Here is a 13,776-nt window from a genome sequence, read left to right on the forward strand (position 1 = left end):
AATGAAAATTGAGGCATAGAAGAAAACAGGACAAGGAGGCTCCATGTATGTAGCCAGAAGCTATTACAGAACATGGCTACCGGTGTTGGAAGGATGCATCTGAAGACCCCCTTTTTTGCAACCACACTGTAGTAGACATTATTGAAGTATCATGTGATTAGCAGTATTAAATCAGCAGCCTTATTACATCATTGCCACTTATAGGCTACAGCGTAAGAAATGACGCTTTTCCGTGTTTTGTATTTACAATAAAGAGTCTGCCAATGATAAGAGACTATAAATGTTCTTGTCCCTATTGAGCCTGGACTGAGGTACATTTACGTTGCAGTATACGAGCCCCGCTAGTGGAATTAGTAAGGTGCGACTAGCACAAGATTACATCCTTTTTTCCCTGAACACTCCGTAAGGTGTTGGTGGGTTCTTCATACGGAAATGTCATCTCGCTGACCTGCTGCCAGTCGTCATTCTTGGCCCGGAGATACATTCGATCTTTCCTTATAATAAGCTCTCTTGTGATAAGAGATCCAGCTGTCATTCATCTGCAGCACAGATAGGGCACCGAATGTGTCGCTCACATCTTCCATCTTCATTCGCTCTCATCTTAGATATGCAGCTGAGAGAAAGGACTGTCTCCTTTAAATGAAGCCTGACATCACAGCTGACCAGAGTTGATGAAGCTGCAAAGGAAAAAGGCAATCTCAGACCGGGGAAATTTGATTTATTTCACACCTGCATCCGGAGAAATATTTGTAGGAAGAAAATGAAGCTTCGTCCTGAACAATGTGTTGACCTAAGATGAGAAAATTGATTTGAGGACTGTTTGTAACTGTCTGCGGAGTGAGGAGAGTGCAGTGTTGTTTTGGCCCATCAGTCTTTTAACCAATGGATATTAAATGCAGGCATGTATGCCCCATATTGTCATGTAAATACGTAATGCCGCAAGCTCTGCTTTGTAATGTCCCTGCATACTAACGCATATATTACCAGGACTTCTTATTTGTCTACCATTGTTAATCATCAGTTTAAAATAGTTTCCCAATTTTAATCCCAAAATTATAATTTAGTGTAAAGCTTCATGTGCAGATTTTCAACATACTCTTCTAAATGAATCACTGCCCAAATTAAGGCATTGGAAAAAAGGCCATGGTAATAGTACAATAGGGGTCTGGGAGAATGAAAGATAATAAAGCTTACTGTCTCAGACCCCAATTTCTTATTTAGGAATTTCAACTGTCCCTAATTTAATTCAGTGCTGTAATTGTATTGTGCTAATATCAGGTAGTATTTAGAGATGAGCGAGCGTACTCGCTAAGGCAAACTACTTGAGCGAGTAGTGCCTTATGTGAGTACCTGCCCGCTCGTCTCTAAAGATTCGGGTGCTGGCGGGGAGAATGGGGAGGAACGGGGGGGAGATCTCTCTCTCTCACTCCCCCCCCTCCCCCCTGCTCACTCCCGCAACTCACCGCTCTCCCCCGCCGGCACCCGGATCTTTAGAGACGAGCGGGCAGGTACTCGCATAAGGCACTACTCGCTCAAGTAGTTTGCCTTAGCGAGTACACTCGCTCATCTCTAGTAGTATTAGCACACCTATCTTGGTTGTAGCGCCGCCTTCTTAACTCAACGGGCAATGGGAGTTTCATGTCAATAATGATTACAATGAAATTCCACTTCCATCCTGTAAAGAACATTGTGCACCATTTACGTAAATATGCTTGAGGACTGATTCAAACAGGTGTATTTCATGACCGTGTGCTGTCCATGTATTCCACAGACAGTACATGGACCCATAATAGCCTATGCGACTAACCACATGGCTTTTTGTAAATTATTGTTAGGGGTATATTATCCCATACATCATAGTTTTCCAACCATTATACCACCAGCAGCTTGACCCATTGGCGCAAAATAAGATGGAATTATGCATTCATGTCTTGAACACAAAATTGAAACCCGAGCAATTGTTCATTACTGCACTAGGCTTTTCCCTATCTGTTCTTGTTGTAGCATTAAGAAAAGTGGAGCCATTTTACTTGTGTAATTCATCCACTTAAAGGGGTTGTCCAGCTATTGAAAAAAACAAAATTCTGGCTGTTGGATATGTGTTAAAAAACCACTCTTACATTCTGACCTGTTACATACCCCAGTACCGATGCTCCTGTGGTCCCCAATAGTTTTTTTTTATCACAGTAGATATGATATGCTGAAGCCACACATGACTACCGAAGCAGTAGTCATGTGCAGTACATTGTGACGCCAACACCTGGTCCACCAGTTGGCTACAATGGTCATAAGCTGGTATGCCATGTCATTACTGCTCAAAGTAAATGGAGACCAGCAGAGGACCATACGACCATCATCACTAAAGCAACCATTTGGTTTAGGGACAGATTTCTCTCCATGGACCGTGGGGGGGTGGGGGGATATTACCTACTGTTGCTTTCCGCCACTGTCCCTCCAATTCATTGGTTCAAGATCGTCTTTTCAGCCATTCAATATGGCAGTTGCCATTTTCTAGCTACCTAGTGCACATTATGCACTTCTTTCTGATTGGCCAGCACTGTTGATGTGAGCAGTGCTGGCCAATCAGAGCAGGTATAATGCATTGGAAGTCTAACACTACAAATGCATTGTGGGAATTAGGTAGTCTGAAGGCTGAATTGGCCATATTGAATGGTTTAAAGTAGGTCACAGAACTGGTGGATCAGAGGGGCATTGGCACAGAAGACAAGCAGCAGGTAGTAGAACAGCCTCCTCTGGTCCCAGGTCAAAGTTTTGTCCCGAGATTGGAAGGTTGCTTTAACACATAAGTAGCTGGCAGCTTTTAAACATTTTACAGACTATTTATTTATGCACTTTATGCCACTATAAGTTACTTTCTCCTGTCTTCAAGCTGGAGCTAGTCTGGTATTTCCCCCTCAGTTCACGATTCTTGACCATTCGGTAGGTGGACGGACACCTTGATACTCTTGAACTTCTCTTCCGGAAAATTTTCACTTTGCCATATAATGATGCAGCGCCCCCTGTTGACACGGTTTTATTGTTTATAATTTGTGTTCTGATACATTGATTACTTATGGCTCTGAAATAGTAGTACGGGTAATAGCAAATATCAGCTAGAGCTTCTTCTAGGAAGATTTGATTCACACTTTCATTAGAGAAATATCTAGTAGTTCTGTAGGCGTCAGAGGAAGAGGACAACTAACACAAAAGAAATGCATTTACTTTGGTAATCTCCTGGGTCTCTGGGCGTCTTGGGGGGCAGATAGAATCATTTAATTATTCAGTTATAGCTGCATTATAAAATCAAAGCCGGTGTAAATTTTAATTAAATATGTAGACCATGAGAGAGAAAGTCTGGTGATTGATTTATTTGTTGGATGTGTTAGGTTTCAGACACAATAGTGGCTGGCACGGTATTCAGCGTATTATTGAGCTGCGCAGGGAGGGCGTGAACAGCACCACTCTCTGCTGTCTGCCAGCCATACTGCAGAGATCTGCAGAGCCAACTACAACACTATCGCAATGCAGCTTTTTACAGCAGTCTGCGTCCCCTGAATGAAAGGGGGGTGAGAGAGTGTGAATGGCTGATTAGAACTACTTAATGATCAGCAAATCACCATTTAATGCAATTTGCCATAAAATCATAAACTTGGCAATTGGATTGAAGTGACATTTCTGCAGTTTTCTAATGAAGGGTTATACTTCTCCACCAGTGCTGCTTTTTTTCTATGTTCTTTCATGTACTTCCATGCGGTCTCGAGTATACAAGAATGAAGGGGAAATATTTACTCAGTGCATTAACAAAATACCAACAAATTCCCTCACGCACAGTAAAGCACAGTTTTCTTCATCGTTAGTTATTGATGGCTCTGCATTCCATTAACTGTTACAATTACAAGTTTTGTTAGATCAACATCTTAAAAAGAAAACAGTATTATGCCCTAACTCCGCGGCGTTGCCCCGCAGCTATTAGGTTGTACTGAACTCATGTGAAATCGCCCGTAATCACCCGCGGCATGTTCTATTTCCCGCGGGCGTACGCGCAGGCGGCTTCCACTGCAGTCAATGGAAGCCGTCCGTCACGCTATCTTCCACTGTAGCACAGCGGTAGATAGCGTGAAAACACTTCCTTGCCCACCGACGCCCACGTCATATGACGTGGCCAGCGCGTCATGTGACGCTGTGGGCGTGTCATATGATGCTGCTGGCACGTCACATGACACTGCCGGCGCATCATGCGCTGTACTGCGCATGCACACCGGCACGGGATGCGGGACATCGGGCAGTGGATCCGGAGGTGAGTATGGGGTCTCTGGGGGGGGGGCACCGCGACGGACTCAGCTGCGGAATTACACTTGCGGAGCCAGTCACGGCCGTGGGCACTAGGTCTAAGGAGACCTGATGACACTGTGGAGAGAAAACACACCTTAGGGCTGCCTCATAACAGCGTGCTGGTATAGCGTATTCCGCATGCGGAATATGCTGTACCAATCTCCAAAAGGTGTAACATGTTGCCACTTACAGGAATTGCACGAAAAACACACACAATAAAAATTGCGGCGTGCACTATCTTAGAGCATATTATACATACAGCCCAAGACAATGAATGACGATTCGCACACAACAGGTACGCAAAATCACAACCGTCTGAGCCCGGCCCAACCAGTGTGTCCGTGTATTTGTCATCATATTTTATGATTACTATTAATGTTACGTTGTAGTGTATTCTAATTCAGTCTTAATTTTGTTTTTTTTAATGACCCTTTGGGGGCCGTCATAACCAGTTTTCTATCAAGTTAGGTTACAATGCTTTCCGGTTACAGTGGCCATCCTGAAACAAACTAGTTATTTGTTTAACTATCACTGTATGTGTTTCTGGATATGGTTTCTGGCGATTGTATATTTAATAGAGTATTGGTTATTTTTGTAAAAGTTTATTTTCCTGGGAAGGCTGGTGAAAAGTTTGGAAGTTGTCAAGTGGGGTAGTATAGGAAAGTAGTTACAGGAGTCATTGATTGAGTGTATGGAGGTATTCTAGAGAGTGCAGGGTGTATAATCCCTACCAGCCCATTGTCTAATGGTCCTTTTAGGGACGTTCACGTTCCGCACAAGAAATCCACAATTTATTTCACTGTGATTTCCACACCAAAACCTACAAATCTCATTGCAGATTTTGATGTGGAGCTAAGCGAAAATTCACACTGAGCCATATGGATTGTGGTACATAGTTTACCGTAGCATGTGGTGTGCATTGTGAAAAATTTCCACCCGTGTGAAAGGTTACTTACACAAACCGATAATCTGACCTTGCTAACAACCACTGATTGACAATGATCAGGTCGATCATCGCTCCTTATTTCCTATAATGGGTAAATTATGCGCTCTATGGTGACAGCCAATCATTAACACAATCATTCATCCCCATACAGCTAGCTGTCAACGATCAGCTCCATGTTTCCCCGTTTACATGTGATGTGCAGCTGAGCATCAAGAATTTTTCTCATTCCTCAGCTGATCATTGGTCCCTTTTATACAACCCGATTATTGTGCACATGAGTGTTCAGAGGAATGCTTGAGCTCGAAAATTGGCCCATGTAAAAGGACCATTAGGCTCTTATTTGTTGTGCTGGGTCTACTGATTGTCCTTGGGAGGAGGTGTGGTAGTTTCCAAGGGAGATAAGATTCAGGACTTTTTAGACTAGGGCTACCCAAAGATTTCTTGTATCTTATCAACCACAGCTGTCACTCAATAGTTAGAGACTTTTCATAGTGCTACTGATTGATTCTATGTAGCCTTGGACAGCCTAAACCAGAGACTATAACCAGGGGAGGAGAATTTTATCTTTCTCCACATGTATTAGTGGAGGCAATAATAACTTGTTCTCACAGTCTACTAGATAAAATGTATTTACTAGGCTAGGTAAAAACGGAAATATTTCGTGTAGGCTATGATCAGACTTCCATTGGATCTTTTCTGTCAGGTTTATTCAATTAGCAGAATAGCTTAGTATACTGCACTATGCTATCAAGTAAAATAGAGGACATGAAGCCATTATCCTAAGTGAATAGGATCTTTCATGATTTATTACAAAGTGGTCCTTCATGAATCGGTCCTATCAATTATGGCTCCTGTAAAATCGGAAGTCATCACTTCAATGTGAACTGTACCTTTTTGTTTTTGTGATCCAATTCTATGGGACATTAAAACATGCCAGCTTACCATTGTACTAAAGTGAATGGCTTGGAATAAGATAAAACTTTGTCAAAATGTCTAAATGGTCCCAGCAATAGTTTTTCCATTTTTTCTGCACTCCTCTAAATGATACATGACATTGTACCCTTGATTTCTCTATTTGATGATTTAAGGTACACATTCAGGTGTGCAGGCGTGTCATTTCAGTTATTATTTCTGACTAGCCGGGAACGTTTTTCCAATAAGTTTCTGGCAATGTAGACTAGGAGTTATCAAGATTTTATCAGCTGAATCAGACATCTCCTAGTATGTGCTAGGAGGAGGACAGTGGGAGCTGAGTCAGCAAAAGGTGTCAGTGTATAATGGATGATTAGCTGCAGCCTTTCCCCAAAGACAGGTGAAGCAGCATGGAGCAGAACGTACCAGCTCTTCCACGCTGCCACCAGCAGCAGGCTCTTGCGATGCTGACATTTTGATTTATAGATGAGCATCTCTTCCCTAATGAGAGCTGCCACCTCGGGTCACTGGAGCCCCCTGCCGAAGAGACCCCGTCACTGACAACAGTGGGAATGAGTAATGTTCGAAAATCTCTCAGTGGGAATTTAATGCTGCGCGGATACTAGGAAGTGACTGTATGAAACAAAGATGAGACAAGTATCTTGATAGATTTCTGGATGCCTCACTTTTAATTAGATGCAAATTGTATGTTGACATCTTACAGATGAGATAATTTAACAATCTTACTACTTATTGTAGAATGTATTCTAATGGTATTGAGGTAATCCTGAAGTTTGTATCAAACTTCTAGGCAAGTAACTTCCTTAAAGTGTACCTAAGGGCCAATTCACACAGGCATATTTTTGGGGCCGTGTGCTGTCTGTGTATTCCATGGACAGCACTGGTCACGTAAAGCCTACGAGGCTGTGTACATGGCTGATGGTCCGTAAGAAAACATTTTCTGCCTGTCCTATTCTTGTCCATATTCACAGACGAGAATAGTACATGCAGCGTGTAGGGTCTGTGAACATTGGACAATATGTGCTGTCTGATTTTGTTTTGCGCCCATTTGTCATAGATACAGTATGTACACAGTTGAGTAAATACAGCCTAACTTTTCAGATTATGTTTCAGAGTAAGCTGTTGTGTGTGTGAGTTTTTTTTTTTGGACAATATATGACTTGTATTTAACTTTTATCACCAGTTTTCTCCTCTGCAGACTCTATCTCTAATCATCAGTTTTTCTTGACATGGTGGGTGGAGACTCACTGCTATGTCTGCCATACACCACTTGCATAGGAGAGTACATTATACGCTAGCACCAAACAGTATAGCTGTGTGTCCTGCACTGATGTGAGATAAAACACAAGGAGTGTATTTGAGTCCTTCTGCCTTTCTCCCTCCAGCGTCTCCTGTCTTTTCCCCTTGTCCTTTCCATAGAGTTCAAAGGGCAGCACGAGACTGCAGGAAACAAATGGCACACCTGTTATCAATGTGATATATATTTCAGCAGTTTGTAGTCTAGATCTAGAATTGTCAGTTTTCCTTGAGCCTATAAAAGGGGTGGACACTGCTGCCTGAGCCTATCCTCACACCACAATTGTGTGCCTGCTTCTAATGAAGTTTGAATCGTCTGAGCCTTGAACTGGTAGCCTGTGTACCACTTTTCCCCAACACATGTAGAAAGATATTACACTGAAAAAATTGAGCCAGCAGTGCTGTTAAGTAGACTAAGACTTATTAAACTACAAGATACGTCCAGCAGGTAAATGATCCCGGAGGAAGAAACTCCCACAGTTTTTATGCAATTGGTTTTCCTGGTTTGTCAGTGACTGCAGAGTTTCTGAAGAGTTATAAGCAGTGCAATAACCAGATATAGGCTTATAAATGAAAAAAAAATGAATTTTACTTAATAAGATAAAGTAAAAAGTTTATTTTTGCATATATATTACTATTGATTTATGGAAGAAAAACGATAAGTGATAGGTTCGCTTTAGAGCTCATGCATATGTGCATATTCTGCCCTCTGGTAGCATATACTAGATAATTTGTAGACAACGAAGTGGGGAAGATGTATCAATGTATTTACATCAATATATTTAAAAATATAAGGTTCAGGCCAAACATTGTATTCTAGAAGACCCTGCACAAATTTTATCATGCATGTGAATGTGTTAGAAAGAGTCAGCGGGGTTATGAAGTTGTGACGAGCATGAATCATTCATGGAATATTTCCAACACTTTTCTAACTAAAAAATGATGCCAGATCCAACCTTGCATTGTTTAAAGATAGCACAAAATTCATTAACACAAGGTTATCTACGATTCTCCACACGTAATCTCTGATCCCCGCAAAGCGTCATGCTCTGATTTCCTCCAGTCTCCTTCTCACACAATCGTCTCCTAGATTTCTCCAGTGCATCACCTATACTCTGGAACTTGCTATCTCAACACATCAGACTGTTCACCACCTTTAAAAAGTTCAAGAAGAACCTAAAGGCCTACAACCTACAGTAACACTGCTGGCCACCACTATATGATCAGCTTCTACCCTCACCTACTGTCACCTTCCACCTACATTGTAGACAGTAAGCCTCATAGACAGGATCATCAGTCTCTCTGAAGGACTTTGTAACTCAGTTTGTTTATGTTTGTTATTCTCATTTTTATATGTAATTTACTTAACCCCTTAGTGACCGCCAATATATATATATTTATATGTATGTATGTATGTATTTATGTATTTATTTTTTACTGCAGATCGGAATAAGGCTTGCACAGGTCTACTTGGCTATGTGATGACAGCCAGGGTGCAGTTCTAAAGGCTGGGAGTGGAGAAACCTCTATTCCAGTCGCTTATCCCTTTATATGCTGTGGTCAAATCGACTATGGTATGTAGAAGGATAGCAGAAGGAGGGGGCTCCCTTTTCAGCTATTGAACGTGCATGTTGTGATTGTGTGGTCCCAATGAATTGCTATGGCACCCAGAGACTTGAACATGGCCTACAGGTCATCTATCTATGGTCGCCTATGATAGGGTCTCATAGGCCGATCTCATACAGTGCAATACTGAAGTATTGCAGTGTATTATAGAAAAAATCATTCTTAATGAAATTCAAGTTTCCTGGTGGGACAAAGGAAATAGTAAGAGGGAAAAGGTAGGGTTTTGACTTTTTATACTACTTGTTGGAAAACAAAAACAAAAGAAGTATCACAAATTTGGTATTGCTACGTTACTAATAGCCCACCAAAAAAATCACATTCGTAAACCCGCACACTGTGGAAAAAAAAATACATTAAAAAATCTGGAAAAAATGGCCAAAAGAATAGAATAGAAAGCAATCAAAAACTCATATATATCATCAAATGTTACAATTTAAAAACAACAACTTGTCCCGCAAATAGAAAAGCTCTCACGTAGCACCTATGTCTAAAAAGTGGGGTCTTTGAATGCAGTGATACAAAACCAATCTCGTGTGAAAAAGTAGTAAAACGGAAAGGTTTCCATTTGATTACATTCCGTTTGCTTTTTATTCCAAGATTAAGAAAATCTGCAATTATTGATTTTTTTTTTTTATGATGTTCACCATCCAGTATAAAAATATGTTAACATTTGTTCTGTGCTTAAGTACGATTACATCCATAAATATAAATAATTTATTTGTTTGTTTTTTTTACACCTGTTGAAATCAGTGGAGAGAAAACAAATGTTTAATTCCGTTTTAATTCTGTTTGTCTGCTCCAAAAACGGAACAGAGAAACAGAAATCCCCAACCGGTGTGCAGCGCTGGTGTAAACGAGTACTTGGGCTCTATTTACCCAGTCTTTGCAGTATACATTGGGACATACAGTGATACAATCATTGAGTTAATGTTGAAAGAACAAAAACAAAACCTATATACTACACAATATAGGGGTAATAAGAGATGGCTTCCTTTTTTTTTGTCTCAACGGCAGTGTGTAGAAATCCCATATTAATATCCGTTTACTATATTGCTGAAAGGCTCTACATTGATAACCTTTCCATTTCATAATGTATATAGTGTATCAGGGAAAGAATTTGTTTATTACTAGAGATGAGCGAGCGTACTCGCTAAGGCAAACTACTCAAGCCAGTATTGCCTTATGCGAGTACCTGCCCGCTCGTCTCTAAAGATTCGGGTGCTGGCAGCTGGCGGGGAGCGGCTGTAGAGAGCGGGGAGGAGATCTCTCTCTCACTCTCTCTCCCCCCGCTCCTCCCTGTTCACTCCCGCAACTCACCACTCTCCCCCGCCGGCACCCGAATCTACTTTACTTTACAAACCTATCTAACTGCAGTGTCCATGATATTATTATAGCAGGGTTTTTTGGCGTGCTTTCTAGACATCTTAACAGTGTTTACAAATGCCATGCAAGCAACAATAAAAGACCTAACAATCTCTTATTACTCACACATGATCCAAAAATGGTGTAATAAGAGATGCGTACACACAGTCTCAGACAGCAATCAGTTTTATTTTTCTGTCAATATAGTTATGTGAGGGCTTGTTTCTTTGTGGGACGTTCTGTTTCTATTGGTGCCATTTTGAAATTCATATAACTTTTTTATTAATTTTTTTTTTCTTGGAGGCGCAGTGACCAAAAAAGCGTAATTCTTGTGTTTGTGTGTTTTTTTTTTTTTGTTTTTTTTTTTTACTGATGACATATGTATGCAGCAAGTTCGGTTCTAGTACCATATCTACATAGTAAACTTGCTTATATGATTGTAACTAGAGATGAGCAAGCGTACTCGCTAAGGCAAACTACTCGAGCGAGTAGTGCCTTATGCGAGTACCTGCCCGCTCGTCTCTAAAGATTCGGGTGTCTGCGGGGGAGAGCGGTAAGTTGCGGGAGTGAGCAGGGAGAAGCAGGGGGGAGAAAGTGAGAGAGAGATCTCCCCCCGTTCCTCCCCACTGGCAGCCGAATCTTTAGAGAGGAGCTGGCAGGTACTCGAATAAGGCACTACTCGCTCGAGTAGTTTGCCTTAGCGAGTACGCTCGCTCATTTCTAATTGTAACATACAGTGGACATCCTACTCTGGGAATTTGGAGATACTGTAACTACAATAACGGCCATTTAACCTTTGAGATCCTGCAAGATAATATAGATAAAACTGTAATTATTTCGCATTACACAAATCCTAAAAAGAAAAGAAACTGACAAATTTGCGCTTTTTTTTTCTTCCATTCCTACAGTCTACCCCAAAAATGTATTAAAAGTCAAACAATGAATTTGATGTATCCTAAAATAGTAACAATAAATTCTCCACTCAACACAATGGGACAACTTCATTGTTTGCCAGAAAAATACATTTGGTTGTGTTTGGTATTGCTACTCAGTCCCATTTACATGAGTACAGATGAGCTGCTATGCTTGTGTAAACATTGAAGGGATATGGCAGACACCCGCCATTTAACCCTTTCCAATCCACTGTCTGACATCTGAAGACATTCTGATTGAAGGCTGTACAGCTCCGATTTCGGAAGACGTACGGCAGGGTATTCTTACTGTATATTACTGGCCGCTCTGTTGTCGGGGGCCTCTCCAGCATGTCCCATACCGCAGTACGGGCTCTAGCCAGCAGATGGCGCCATTGTAAAATGGCAGAAAGAGAAAGCCCTCTAGGAAACCCAGAATTCAAAATTGGATTGCAAAGGGTTAAAGTTCAGAAAAACACCTTAAGGGCTCATGTCCACGGGGAAAATCAGATCCGCTGCAGATTCTCCATGGAGAATCTGCAGCGGGTCCCTCCTGCCCCACGGACATGAGCGCTGAAAATAACAATAAATGAGAATAAACTCACCTCCCATCCGCTCCGTTTCTTCTCTGCGTCGCGGCCGGATCTTCTTTCTTCGGCCGGCGGATGAATTCGTCACGCCGGCGGCACGTCGCCGGCACGTCGTCGACGTGCCGCGCGCATGCACCGGGCACATCCGCCGAGCCGAAGCAAGGGAGATGCGGCCGTAAGGAAGAGAAGACCTTCCCGGCCCGCTGCGGGTGAGTAAATGCTTTTAAATTCCTATTTTAGTTCTCCCGCGGATTCGGACGGCTTCCATAGGCTTCAATAGAAGCCCGCGGGAGCCGTCCCCGCGGGAGACCCGCATGAAAATGGAGCATGGTCCAGATTTTTTCATGCTCCATTTTTTTTAAAATCACTTTTATTGACGATCCGCGGGTATTTATCTACCCGCGGGTGGTCAATGCATCCCTATGGGGTGCGGATCCGCGCGCGGGAGAAGAGTTAAAATCCGCTGCGGATTTTAATTCTTATTTTGCCCGTGGACATGAGCCCTAAGTGAAACTATGATTTACGGCATCACAGTGCTATGAAGAAGAATGCTGTGTAGCGTAAAGTATATGTAACTGTAGGATGGGCCCCCGGAGTCAATTCTACTGTTGGACCCTAGGTACGCCAGTTCGACACTGCATACAAAAAACACACCCATGACAGATAGCTTTCAAATTGTTCCTGGCTTCCTTTCTGCATGCTATTCATTTAATAGCAACATCATCAAGCTGTGGTGACCTGGTGCAATCGTATAGCATGTTTTGTTTATTTAAAAAAAAAGTCTTCAGGTTGAACTTTTAAAAGTCCCATTTTGCCCTGTGACTCCTAGAAGCAGGTTAGTAATTTTTACCATAAAAACACGGAAGCCGACGTTCTTGCACAAAAATGAGATTCCCTGTATCTGTGTTTGGTACGAGTGGCTATGCAATTTTTGACTCTTATTACACATTCTCTTATTACCCTGCTCTCTTCTTTGTTTAACGTATGCTGCAGGAGTTTTCTCACTATGCATGCCAAATGCAGTGTGAATGTAACCTAAAACAGGGCTAGATACAAGATTACAGAATAAGGAAAGGAAGAAAGCACAACCCACAAATGGTGGAGTAAGTGTGATTGAGTAGAAGGGAGAAGATTGAGCCATCATTGATATTGAATCCTTCGGCTGAGCAGATCATTTATTGCAATTGGGTTAATTACTCTTTAAATGAAGCACACTATTCATAAAGGTGAATCTTTAAAAAAATGTGCCCCTTCTGGCTCCTCATCGGGGATATACCTGACATGCTGTATTATTGTATTTTCCAGAGCACTGTCATTGTGGAGAAGAGTATCCAGGACCTGATGAATTTAATGCGTGACTTGAGTGCTTACTCAGACCAATTTCTGAATATGGTGTGTGTAAAACTCCAGGAGTATAAGGACACCTGTAGTGCGGCATTCAGGTAATGGCTTACATATTTCTTATTTCCTTTAGTAGCATATTTTATAACGCTGTACAGAGATTGTCATTGCTCATATCAGTTCCTGCCTCCAATTGCGCTCACATTCTAATGTCCGCATCTTAAACATATACATACCAGGGTTAATTACATAGAAAGCATGTAGTGTAGGAGAAATCCAAAGTAACAAGAGGAAACCTATTGAAATGTGAGGAAAACATGCAAACTCTATTTGGATTTGAATTCTAGATGAGTAGTTGGCACTATTGTCTTGCAGCGCTGGGGCCCTGAGTTCAGATCTGACCAAGGGCAACTTTGTGGCATTTGTATGTTCCCCCCAT

At 41.8% G+C, this 13,776-nt stretch overlaps 1 protein-coding gene across 1 annotated transcript in view; it reads left to right on the forward strand.

Annotated features, from left to right (window-relative positions):
- Nucleotides 1-13,776, forward strand: part of EXOC4 (exocyst complex component 4) — a 395,535-nt gene that overhangs the window by 221,848 nt on the left and 159,911 nt on the right. Inside the window, exon 12 of the mRNA XM_066592136.1 lies at nt 13,302-13,438. Coding sequence (XP_066448233.1) covers nt 13,302-13,438 — 137 coding nt within the window. The remainder of the gene's footprint in view (nt 1-13,301; nt 13,439-13,776) is intronic.

Source organism: Eleutherodactylus coqui, chromosome 2 (genome assembly GCF_035609145.1).
Source record: "Eleutherodactylus coqui strain aEleCoq1 chromosome 2, aEleCoq1.hap1, whole genome shotgun sequence".
In the NCBI taxonomy this organism is placed as follows: Eukaryota; Metazoa; Chordata; class Amphibia; order Anura; family Eleutherodactylidae; genus Eleutherodactylus; species Eleutherodactylus coqui.